At 45.2% G+C, this 12,500-nt stretch overlaps 1 protein-coding gene and 1 long non-coding RNA gene across 3 annotated transcripts in view; one reads left to right on the top strand and one right to left on the bottom strand.

Annotated features, from left to right (window-relative positions):
* Positions 1–3,653: 3,653 nt before the first annotated feature.
* Positions 3,654–12,500, bottom strand: part of pld1b (phospholipase D1b) — a 22,285-nt gene continuing 13,438 nt past the window's right edge. Inside the window, exons 13-27 of one of the 2 annotated variants that reach the window (XM_047329942.1) lie at positions 12,035–12,145; positions 11,744–11,926; positions 11,411–11,627; positions 10,677–10,778; positions 9,791–9,919; positions 9,587–9,705; positions 9,285–9,398; positions 8,935–9,045; positions 8,202–8,290; positions 7,411–7,524; positions 7,043–7,092; positions 6,709–6,843; positions 6,126–6,279; positions 5,576–5,693; positions 3,654–4,819 (exon numbers count right to left, since the gene is read on the bottom strand). In XM_047329942.1, coding sequence (XP_047185898.1) covers positions 4,595–4,819; positions 5,576–5,693; positions 6,126–6,279; positions 6,709–6,843; positions 7,043–7,092; positions 7,411–7,524; positions 8,202–8,290; positions 8,935–9,045; positions 9,285–9,398; positions 9,587–9,705; positions 9,791–9,919; positions 10,677–10,778; positions 11,411–11,627; positions 11,744–11,926; positions 12,035–12,145 — 1,971 coding nt within the window. In that variant the 3' untranslated portion in view covers positions 3,654–4,594. The remainder of the gene's footprint in view (positions 4,820–5,575; positions 5,694–6,125; positions 6,280–6,708; positions 6,844–7,042; positions 7,093–7,410; positions 7,525–8,201; positions 8,291–8,934; positions 9,046–9,284; positions 9,399–9,586; positions 9,706–9,790; positions 9,920–10,676; positions 10,779–11,410; positions 11,628–11,743; positions 11,927–12,034; positions 12,146–12,500) is intronic. The other variant, XM_035619068.2, reaches the window with a different exon arrangement.
* LOC118291119 lies at positions 5,344–5,969 on the top strand. The gene is made up of 2 exons (XR_004786554.1): positions 5,344–5,405; positions 5,586–5,969. It is a non-coding gene; the product is annotated as an uncharacterized LOC118291119 (long non-coding RNA).

Here is a 12,500-nt window from a genome sequence, read left to right as displayed (position 1 = left end):
GAGTCAAGTGGAGTGAGGCGGAGTCAAGTGGAGTGAGGCGGAGTCAAGTGGAGTCAAGTGGAGTGAGGCGGAGTCAAGTGGAGTGAGGCGGAGTCAAGTGGAGTCAAGTGGAGTCAAGTGGAGTGAGGCGGAGTCAAGTGGAGTGAGGCGGAGTCAAGTGGAGTCAAGTGGAGTCAAGTGGAGTGAGGCGGAGTCAAGTGGAGTGAGGCGGAGTCAAGTGGAGTCAAGTGGAGTGAGGCGGAGTCAAGTAGAGTCAGGCGGAGTCAAGTAGAGTCAAGTGGAGTCAAGTGGAGTCAGGTGGAGTCAAGTGGAGTCAGGTGGAGTCAAGTGGAGTCAAGTAGAGTCAGGTGGAGTCAAGTGGAGTGAGGCGGAGTCAAGTGGAGTGAGGCGGAGTCAAGTGGAGTGAGGCGGAGTCAAGTGGAGTCAAGTAGAGTCAAGTGGAGTGAGGTGGAGTCAAGTAGAGTCAAGTGGAGTCAGGTGGAGTCAAGTAGAGTCAAGTGGAGTCAAGTGGAGTCAGGTGGAGTCAAGTGGAGTCAAGTAGAGTCAAGTAGAGTCAGGTGGAGTCAAGTGGAGTGAGGCGGAGTCAAGTGGAGTGAGGCGGAGTCAAGTGGAGTCAAGTGGAGTGAGGCGGAGTCAAGTAGAGTCAGGCGGAGTCAAGTAGAGTCAAGTGGAGTCAAGTGGAGTCAGGTGGAGTCAAGTGGAGTCAGGTGGAGTCAAGTGGAGTCAAGTAGAGTCAAGTAGAGTCAGGTGGAGTCAAGTGGAGTGAGGCGGAGTCAAGTAGAGTCAAGTAGAGTCAAGTGGAGTCAGGTGGAGTCAAGTGGAGTCAGGTGGAGTCAAGTGGAGTCAGGCGGAGTCAAGTGGAGTCAAGTGGAGTCAGGTGGAGTCAAGTGGAGTGAGGCGGAGTCAAGTAGAGTCAAGTGGAGTCAAGTGGAGTCAGGTGGAGTCAAGTGGAGTCAAGTGGAGTCAAGTGGAGTCAGGTGGAGTCAAGTGGAGTCAAGTAGAGTCAGGCGGAGTCAAGTAGAGTCAAGTGGAGTCAAGTGGAGTCAGGTGGAGTCAAGTGGAGTCAGGTGGAGTCAGGTGGAGTCAGGCGGAGTCAAGTGGAGTCAGGCGGAGTCAAGTGGAGTCAGGTGGAGTCAAGTGGAGTCAGGTGGAGTCAGGTGGAGTCAGGCGGAGTCAGGCGGAGTCAAGTGGAGTCAGGCGGAGTCAAGTAGAGTCAAGTGGAGTCAAGTGGAGTCAGGTGGAGTCAAGCGGAGTCAGGCGGAGTCAGGCGGAGTCAAGTGGAGTCAAGTGGAGTCAGGTGGAGTCAGGTGGAGTCAAGTGGAGTCAGGTGGAGTCAGGCGGAGTCAGGTGGAGTCAGGCGGAGTCAGGCGGAGTCAGGCCCATCGACAGAGGACGAAGAGGAGTTCGTTCATGCGTCCGTTAGGTTTAATGGCAATGAGCTGCTGTCATGCTGTCAAGCTACTGTACAAGAGATGTGTCATACCAGTCGTCATGCAGATCATAGACACCGAGGAATCTTCAACGTTCCAGAGTTGGTTTTGAATTTAAAATTCAAGCCGGTCCCCAAACAAGAGCAAAACCTGAACTTGAGTTTATATTTATCACATAATAACTGTACTAACGTTTCATTCTGACATATTATCACCTCTCCCCGACCAACTCCCGAGCACTGTGCCGGAAATATGATATAATATTCAATATAGCATCTTTAAAGTGCCACTCAACAATATTCTCATATGAGAAAAAATTTCAAATGATCACATTTGCACGTTTCACCACAGAATCTTTACAAGATGACAAACGGGCTCATCTGGTTTGTTCTGCTGCCTCCAAAAGGATCAAATAATAAAATAAGACTCATAATGATGAACAGTAAACATCTGTTTGCTAAATGATAAAGTTGAATCTGTGGGTTATGGAGTTAAGAGAAACAACAACAAAAAAAGGGTCATATGGTTCATTTGTCTGTGATTTTGTTTGTACTTTTCGTACAAGTATCAAAACAGGATGAGAAGCATTTCTAATGAAGGAACTGAGTGAATATCTGAGTTTGCCGTTAAGATCTTTAAAAGAAATAACTGGAATTTGACCCGCAGCTTTAATTCTTCCAGTCAAAATGGATGCAGAGAACGAACAAGCACAAAAAAAAAAATGTTCTGATCAGATCAGATCAGATCAGATCAGAACAGAACAGATCAGATCAGAACAGATCAGATCAGAACAGATCAGATCAGATCAGATCAGATCAGAACAGAACAGATCAGAACAGATCAGATCAGATCAGATCAGATCAGATCAGATCAGAACAGATCAGATCAGATCAGATCAGATCAGAACAGATCAGAACAGATCAGATCAGATCAGATCAGAACAGATCAGAACAGAACAGAACAGATCAGAACAGATCAGATCAGATCAGATCAGAACAGAACAGAACAGAACAGATCAGATCAGATCAGAACAGAACAGAACAGATCAGAACAGATCAGATCAGATCAGATCAGATCAGAACAGAACAGAACAGATCAGATCAGATCAGATCAGAACAGATCAGATCAGAACAGATCAGAACAGATCAGAACAGAACAGAACAGATCAGATCAGATCAGATCAGATCAGATCAGATCAGATCAGATCAGAACAGATCAGATCAGAACAGATCAGATCAGATCAGATCAGATCAGATCAGATCAGAACAGATCAGATCAGATCAGATCAGAACAGAACAGATCAGATCAGATCAGAACAGAACAGATCAGAACAGATCAGATCAGAACAGATCAGATCAGATCAGATCAGAACAGAACAGATCAGAACAGATCAGATCAGATCAGAACAGAACAGATCAGATCAGATCAGATCAGATCAGATCAGATCAGAACAGAACAGAACAGATCAGAACAGATCAGATCAGATCAGATCAGAACAGATCAGAACAGATCAGATCAGAACAGAACAGAACAGAACAGAACAGATCAGATCAGATCAGAACAGAACAGAACAGAACAGATCAGATCAGATCAGATCAGATCAGAACAGATCAGAACAGAACAGATCAGATCAGATCAGAACAGAACAGAACAGAACAGATCAGATCAGAACAGATCAGATCAGATCAGATCAGATCAGATCAGAACAGATCAGATCAGATCAGATCAGGACAGAACAGAACAGATCAGATCAGATCAGATCAGATCAGAACAGATCAGATCAGATCAGAACAGATCAGATCAGATCAGATCAGATCAGATCAGATCAGAACAGATCAGATCAGAACAGATCTGATCAGATCAGATCAGAACAGATCAGATCAGATCAGATCAGAACAGATCAGATCAGAACAGATCAGATCAGATCAGAACAGATCAGATCAGATCAGATCAGATCAGAACAGATCAGATCAGATCAGATCAGAACAGATCAGATCAGAACAGATCAGATCAGATCAGATCAGATCAGAACAGATCTGATCAGATCAGATCAGATCAGATCAGATCAGATCAGATCAGAACAGATCAGAACAGATCAGATCAGATCAGATCAGATCAGATCAGAACAGATCAGATCAGAACAGATCAGATCAGATCAGATCAGAACAGATCAGATCAGATCAGATCAGATCAGAACAGATCAGATCAGAACAGATCAGAACAGAACAGAACAGATCAGAACAGATCAGATCAGATCAGATCAGATCAGATCAGAACAGAACAGATCAGATCAGATCAGATCAGATCAGATCACTTCCGGCTCAATGGAACGATGAAATGTTTCAGACTGGATTAACGTCGTGGGGCGACGCTCCGTCTTCTTTGGCACTCGGGGTTTTTCTTTCTGTTGGAGCTCCTTCGTCCTCTTTTCATTAAAGTCTCTCTTTTTTCTTTTTTTTTTTACTGTCTTTTCAAGCACAGGAGCGTCGGAGCTGCGTCCACCGGCCCCCGGACGTTGCATAGTGTCGTTGGGAAGAAGATTCTGTCGAGGACGGAGTCTTTTCAGGCACTGTGAGAGTTCCTGTCTGCGTCTGCTGGTCAACTTCTTAGTGTCTTTTTGTGTCTGTGTGTGTTTGAGAAGTCACAGTCTCGTAATGACGTGTGTGTGTGTGTGTGTGTGTGTGTGTGTGTGTGTGTGTTTGTGTGTGTCTTCCACAGCTGACGCCATTTTGGAGGCTGAGGTTCATGCTGAGATTGTCCCTCGTCGCCATGACAGTGAAGTGTCAGCACGTTTCATTTTATTTTATGGCCCTTAATAATCTCCATTTATCAAATTAACAAATAAAAAAATCTCGCCGACTTAAAACCTGTGTTGTTCACAGAACATATAAATAGTTATTATGTGGCCGGATCTTTGTTCTTTTGGGGGCGTTTCACCTGCGAGTCTGGACTCGGGGCGAAAACAGGCCAAAACTACCGGCCGCTGGATTTGATATTAAAAAGACAGATGTTAGCAGATGACAGTTTTGTTTCATAGCTAATAAGAGCGGAGATGTTTTGTTTAATGTTCCAATAAGAGCAATAAATCACAGCAGCTACATTTACATGTTTTCAGCCTCCAAAATGGCGGCAGGTCGGCGATCGTCCACACGAGGAGCGGACTCTCAGGTCCAGACCTCCATGGGCACCATGGCCTCCTTGGAGCCCATGGGAGGGAGCAGGTTCTGCTCGCACAGGAACTGGAGAGGAAACTGCACCAGGAAGCCGCGGATCTTCTTCAGCTCCTCGCGGGCGCGCGGCGGGTCGTCCTTGTCCAGGCCCGTCTTGGCCAGGAAGCCCTCCAGATCCAGGATGTTGCGGACGTCGCTGGACGGCAAACAGCGGAAAACCTGGCAGAGCCGAAGAGGAGAACTTGGTTGGCCACTGGTTTCTTATATATATATATATATTTCAGAAGCACCAAGCATTTGAAAAAAATAAATAAAGATTCTTGAAAATGGCCTTAAATCAGCGTCACTTCCATTTAGTAGAGAAGTTGAGCTTTAAATTAAACTATCATCTTAAAAACAACCTCAAACAAATCAAAATAATTACAATAATATTCATGCTTACATGTAATAATGTCTCTTAATTTTACCCTACAAAGCCACAAAAATGAGCATTAACATTGTCGTTTCTTTCCACACTTACACCAATGAAATATGGATCTGATAAGTGTGAAACCAAATCTAGACAAACTTCATTTTAAGCCCCAGTGTGTAATATTTGTAATTTTCTGGCGCCATCTGGTGGTAAAGTTGAAAGAAACGCAACCAACTGAGGACCGACAGGGGACACGTTATGGCGGCGCACTTCTGATTCCATTTCCTGTTTCCGGCGGCGTCTGAAAATTCAACGTAAACGCGACATATTCTGGAGCGTTTAGTTCAACAACCGTATTCAACACGACGCAGAAACATGGAGACTCACACAGAGGTCGGTCCACCTCATGGAACTATATATAACTCATATATGAACAGAGTTATGGACAGTATATTATATTTCTGTGAATAAGTTATTCTAAATATTACACACATGTAGCTTTAAATATAAAGAATATAATTGTTGCCGAGCGTTTGGGAAGCGGTGCGACGTTAAGACTCCACCTTCTGGTAGGTGGTGGCGTTGCGGGCGCAGGTGGCCATCCACACCTCCTTGTAGAAGTGGTCGCTGATGGGATCGGACACGTCGATGGACGAGTCGGTGTGAGCGCCGAGGATCGTTCTGACGGGAGAGAGGAGGACGGAGAGGAAGCGTCAAACGCTGCAGGAAATTGCGAGCGGAGACATTTGGCAAAGCATGATGAAGAAATGATGAAGAAATATCACAGAAATAAAGAAGGACAATGAGCGGAAACTTTCTTCAATCATCAGTACTTCCAGAAAGTAAAGAGAGGAGCGACGAGTGATATTTATACGTTGTTAGTCGTTTCATTTATTCAAACTATGATTTTACATTATAAAAAGAGATTTGAAATTAAAGCTTTGCTCTGTTGCAAGACTTGAACTCGATAATCTTGATTTAAACTCAAGTAAAAGATCTGACATTTAATGTGAATAAAAAAGCATTCTTGGAAAATGGTCCAAGAGATAAATCTAGAAAAAATTGAAGCACTGGATCAAAAATAATAATAAACCAGGATTCCTGGATCCGTACTTGAAGCACTCCAGGCGGAGCTGCAGGGCGTATCTCCCGGCCTGGTACGGCTGCCCGTCCATCACCGCGGCGACCGTCTCCGAGTCCTCCACGATCACCGCCACCTCGCTGTCCCTCTTCCCCAGCATGCTGCGGTCGTTGATGTTGGCGGAGCCTGCAGTGACACAGAGGGGACACACGGTGGCGCTGTCACACCTCGTCTGCCACCAAACCTCAACATACTTTTTAAAAAAATGTCTGATATAAAAACATTCAGTTCTGAGTTCAATCTGTTGAATATTTTAAATCTGATTTAATAATCCTGATCACGGTTTCTTCCACTGGAAACTTCATGGTTTCATTTATTTTTTAATAATAATCTATATAATAGCGAAATGAACCTGGACAAAATAACAAACATCTGCAGAATAATGTTTAATATTAATGTAAAACCTTTGATTTTGAAGATATATGACCAAACTGTCACATGGGTCAGAGTATAAATCTATGATTATAAAAACCTCATAATCTTATCAGATGATGCTTCTTTTATCAGATCTTTTTGATGAGGATATAAATATGATGAGAAACCCGTTTGAATTACCGATGATGACGGTGTTGTCGTCGGCGACGAGCATCTTGCTGTGGACGTAGATGAGCTCGGTGACCAGCTTCCCCTCCAGCTCGGCGTGAGTCCGCAGCCCGGCGATGGAGATGTAGTTCATCCACTGGTCTCCCACTGAGGGACGAGGACGCAGCAGGACAGTTTCATATCGCACAGCAGTCACAGTTACACTCTCACAGCGTGCGACTGAAACTATGGACTTCTTGTCTGAGATAATAAGACTTAGAGGTGCTACAGTCTCTGGTGCTCACATCAGTCGATATAAACAAAGGAGGATCTGAATTCTTTTCAGGGTTGAAGGCCTCCGACTTACTCTCTCTGCGGAGCTGCGAGATGATGGATTGGTCTCCTCGGTTCATGGTCCTGCAGGAGAGCGGAGACAGAGCGACACGCGTTCCTCTCAGTACTCAGCCTTTGTGTTGTCAGTGTGTGTGCACGGGGAGTTTGTGGTTACACAAGGACCCAAGGCTACACAATGAATGTCTGCATACACACACACGCACGAACACGCACACACACACACTAGTAGACGCAGGGTTAATAACTGTGAAGGCGAAGGTGTGGCGGTAATCCATCAGTGGCTCCGTCTGGGATTTCACCCTCATCAAACACACTCAAACAGCAGCGGGTGGGTTCATGGGTGCACAACACACACACACACACACACACACACACACACACCTGTAGTTGAAGTGCATGACGGCCTGGATGGCGCTGCCTCCTCCGGTGTTGATGTTTCCTTCGAAGCCCGGCAGCAGAGGCGTCACCACGTACACTCGGTACCTCGTACCCTCCCTGTGAGAGAGAGGAAACATTTGATTTATTAATATTATTCACATAGTTCACATGATTTCTGCATAAAAGAACGTGATGGGCTGAAAAAAAAGCACAACTCAGTACTCAGTACTTTTTTAAAAAGCCGGGAAAGGACCAGGTCAGGTGTGTGTGTGTGTGTGTGTGTGTGTGTGTGTGTGTGTGTGTGTGTGCCACGTAGAGCCTGTGTGTGTGTGTGTGTGTGTGTGTGTGTGTGTGTGTGCGCCACATAGAGCCTGTGTGTGTGTGTGTGTGTGTGTGCGCCACATAGAGCCTGTGTGTGTGTGTGTGTGTGTCCGCTGATAAGCCCTGACAACACAACATGACCCAGAGAGAGAGAGAGACTGAAGTGTAAATAGGAAACTATTAAAACATATATCCTCGCTGAGGCCACGTCCAACACGACTCACAATATGAAATCTATTAGTCACCTGGAAGGTATAAACGATAAGTAGAGTCCAACAGGATCAAGACCAACAATATACACTGTGTGTGTGTGTGTGTGTGTGTTTCTGAGAAACCCTTTCGTGATAAGCCGAACTGCACAAACACAAAACCAATGTGAGTGTGTGATTATTATGTGTGTCCACGACAAAGAGTGTGTTCATTTAATTGAATCTTTGATAAAGTGTGTGTGTGTGTGTGTGTGTGTGTGTCACCTGTGCGCTCTGATGATGCGCTCAGCGATCGCGTCTCCTATCTTGTTGAAAACGTGTCGGTTGTCTGCGCAGCTGATGAAGAACTGATTCTGAGAGAGAGAGAAAACAAACGTTTGTGTCTTTTACAATCAGGTCTCACGTTCATCTTGAGCTCCTTTTCTGAAAAAACTATAGAAAAATTCATATTCAGTTTATACAAAACATCACAGAAAACGTCTCGAAAAAATACATAAGAAAATAAATGATTGTGTTTTATTGTATCATAAAAAAATAAGAAAATTATTGAGCTATGCTCCACCAGACTGTAAATACATTTTTGTTCTTCTGTACATATTTAATATTTTATCTTAGTTTTTAGTATATACATTTTTGTGTGAAGGGAAACTTGCAGAATAAGACTTTAATTGCCCAGTGCATACTTATGTCTTACTGTGTACATGACAATTAACTTCTTAAATGTTTCAATAATAAGGAATAATGGAGAAGATTATAATCCAAAATATAAAAATATATTGTTATGTGCGATGAGCACTTCTTCAGCGGCTCATCGTGTCAGACGCTTCTCTGTTACTTATATTATATTATGTCACTCACAGACGCTGCACATTCCCTGATGTCCGTGAACTAACCAGAGACACTTGGGAGGAAGACTCTGGATTGAAATACTCGCTTACGTATCGGTGTTGTTGTCGCTATGGTAACCTGGTTCAGACTGTACGTGTACATGTCGTACCTCGATGTAGACGAAGTGTCGGCTGTTCTCGATGGCGTGGACGTAGGCGTTGTGGATGGACTCCTCGTGGTATTTGATGCCGGCGGACCAGTCTGAGGCCGAGCGAAGGATCTGGGAGAGAGGGAAGACACTGCTGTTATTATTATCTATTATTATTATTATGTCACAATTTTGTTGACTTTATGCTTATTGATGCTTTAATTTTACGATAGTGTCTGTGTTTGGAGTTAAGTTGTGTTTACTGTGTTGTTATTATGTTAATGTGCAATTTTATTTATGCATGTAAGTGCAAAAATAATTATTTATTCATTTTTTTTAATATATATTCATCGAGAGAGCCATTGCCCGACCTGCACTTTGGCGTTGGTGCAGTCGGGGACCTGGTAGCGCTGCTCTCCGGCCGTGGTGTGAGACTTGGGCAGCAGATACGGGAACGACAGAGAGCGATACTTCGGCTTCATGAGCTGTTGGAGGAACGGGAGAAGAACTGAGGCATGATGGGAGAAACAGACTCATGAATGCAGCCTCCGCGAACGAGCGGGACGGTTTCCCCACATCGCACTCAATCACACAGGGATTCAAACCCTTAAAATTTGCGGGCCGCTCTTTGTTTCCCTTCGCTCCCCGACTCGGTGACGGCGCGACCTCTGACCTTGGTGAAATTCCAGCGCTGGATGAAGTGTCTGGCCACGTCGCGCGCCGCGCTCCCGTGCACCACCGAGGAGATGTCATGCCAGGGCATCCTGGGAGTCGTGTGTCGGTCGATGAAGTCTGGGAAAGCGATGACGTGTTAAAGGACGAGAGGTTGAATTAAAACTGTGTTTCACTACAGCGGGACCTGGTTCACTTAGTTTACCGTCGAAGGGTTTGTCCAGTTGGATCCAGTCCTTGTGCACAAAGTTGCAGTAGTCTTTTCCGTGCCAGAACCGCGTGTTTCCAAACAACTCTCCGACCCCCGTGTGCAGACTTCGCACCGAGCTGCTTCCTGAAACACACCAACACACACTCGGTTGTACGAAGAACAAATCATCGTCCACACAGAATCGATGCTCCTGCAGGAGACGACCTGAGAGTTTCCCGGTGTCTCTTCCTGTGGACTTTCCAACACAGCCGAGGTTTATCAAACCTGAGCCGCAGCAGAGAGCAGAGGGACGTGCGAGGAGCTGAAGTCGTGTTTACTCACCTCACGAATGGACAGAAGTGAAATTGCATGCAGGTAATCGGAGGGAAGAGTTAGTGTTTGTTTGCCCGGCGCTCGTCTCTGACACTTGTTCCCGTCTATCGGCAGGAATCAACACCAGATGAGTCCGGCAAACAAAATGGAGGAAAGTCCGCCGGCTCATGAAAAAATAAACCTGACGGCGTCTGTTTGACTGCAGAACTGAAAACACGTGTCCAGGAAAGAAACGTGATAATGATGAAGGGTGAGTTTTTATTCCTTCATAAAAACGACTTGAAGCGATTAATCGATGATCAAAATAGTTGGCGGTTAATTTAGTTGTTGATTACTAATCGATTAACAACTCATGTCTATAATACTCATGATAAAATGAAAAAGAGAGTTTTGAGTCCCATCAGACTGATCGAGATCGACCTTTGACCTGCGCCACAGTCACGCACACACACACACACACACACACACACGCGGAGCCGCAGGCCGGTCACGTCAAGATGGAAACCACGGCAAATGGCCCAACAATGGAAACCGGGATGCGAGCGGCCAATCAGCAGCCCCGACTCACCGGCCTGACTCTGACCGCCGACGGCGGGAGAGTTGGCCCTCAGCTCCGCCAGCCTGCCGGGGATCAGGCCGTGCCGGCTGCTGGTGACGCTGCTGGAGAGACCTGGACAGAGGAGCAGCATCCCACAGCACTGAGGCCGACGCCGACGCCGACGCAGCGCGACAACACAGACGAGCCAGCGCAGTGACAAGAACCACAAGAGTTTGTTCTTGAACTCTTCACGTTACTGAAAAACTGAACGATGTTGAGTTGTTGAAATCAAATTTAACTTCACTCCGCACAGAACAACACTGGAATCCCAGGGCTTAATAAAGGAAATTTGACTCATGACAGTAATAACTTCATAACAGTGTTGTGATGTTTGTCGTGCTGCTGCTGCATCACCCTCGGTTTTCATTTTAATCTCATATAATCATCTGGAAAACAATATGAATACGTAATAAATCTCCAACCAATATGGATTATTAGGAGGCGATGGAGTTCCGATACCGATGTGTATATATTTGAAAAAATAAGAGCAAAGTTTGATTTATTGCTGCAGAAACTGTTTGTTGCAGTTGAAGTTTATTTTTCCCTTTAATCCCACAAAAAGATAAACTCAACAAATATTCTGTTTTTCTCAAAGCTCAATGTCGGAAAATTTTAACAGATTTAATAAATTTAGCTGTTTGCTAGACAATATAAAATATATATAAAATATTTATTTTGTGCGTGTGTGTGTGTGTGTCACTCACTCTCTTCGTTCTCCAGGTCGCTGTCGCTGTCGGCCTGGGCCAGGCCGTGTTTCTGCAGGTGTTTCCTGATGCTGAACCTGGTCCTCTTCATCCTGCCCTGACTCTTCAGCTTGGGCTGGTCCATCGTGTCCGACACCGTAAAAATTCCCTTCCCGTTGCTCTGGGAAACGCCTCCGCCGTTGGGCGGGGCCGTGTGACTGGAGGAGGCGGAGCTAGCCTGGGAATAATAATAAAAGACAAGCCGTTGGGTGTCAGCAAGTACATGAGTCAGAATGAGTCCGAGAGACAGAGAAGCAGAAGGGAAGTGTGTGTGTGTGTGTGTGTGTGTGTCACCTGCTCCAAGTGAGACAGTGTGACGCTGCCGACGTCCGTCAGCCGGTGTTCCCGGTCGTCCCAGCGTCCGTACGCCAGGTCGATCCCGCCCACGAAGGCCACCGACTGGTCGATGACCACGATCTTCTCGTGATGCGCCCACAGGTAGACGGCAGACGAGACGTGGTCTGGGTGACGCATCACCTGGCGAACGAACGCACGTGTAAAAAAACGTGCACACACACACGCACACACACACACACACACACACACACACACACACACACACACACGCGACTGCGTTACGCTCACCTTGATGTTGGGGTGAAGGTGCCGCAGCGTTCTCTTGCTGTAGCCGGAGTTGATGCCCAGCGCCAACTCCACCTCCTTGTACAGCATCACACAGATTTTAATTCCTTGTTGCTGTGAAAAACAAACAAAACAAAAAAAACATCAACACGAGGACATTGATAAACACAACTTTTAATATTATATTCATCCGCCTGAGAATGAGAACAGTAATTCAAAATAATATCATGGATTAATCATAATTCATCATTCAAGTCCTGAATGAGCTGCAGAAAATGGAAGAATCAATAATTGAGATGGATGAACCCATTAAAGTTTTAAAATATATATGTAAATTCTGTACATATATATTTACCATCCACATTTGGCCACAATTTTACTAGTAATATATTTTAAAAAATACTTTTTTTTACCTTTAAAGACTTTAAAGAAGAGCTGAAGATATTCTGTTGTTGAAATAATCATATTT

Source organism: Scophthalmus maximus, chromosome 21 (assembly GCF_022379125.1).
Source record: "Scophthalmus maximus strain ysfricsl-2021 chromosome 21, ASM2237912v1, whole genome shotgun sequence".
NCBI lineage: Eukaryota > Metazoa > Chordata > Actinopteri > Pleuronectiformes > Scophthalmidae > Scophthalmus > Scophthalmus maximus.
Note: the sequence above shows the minus strand (reverse complement) of the source record. Positions and strands in the feature narration are given on the sequence as shown.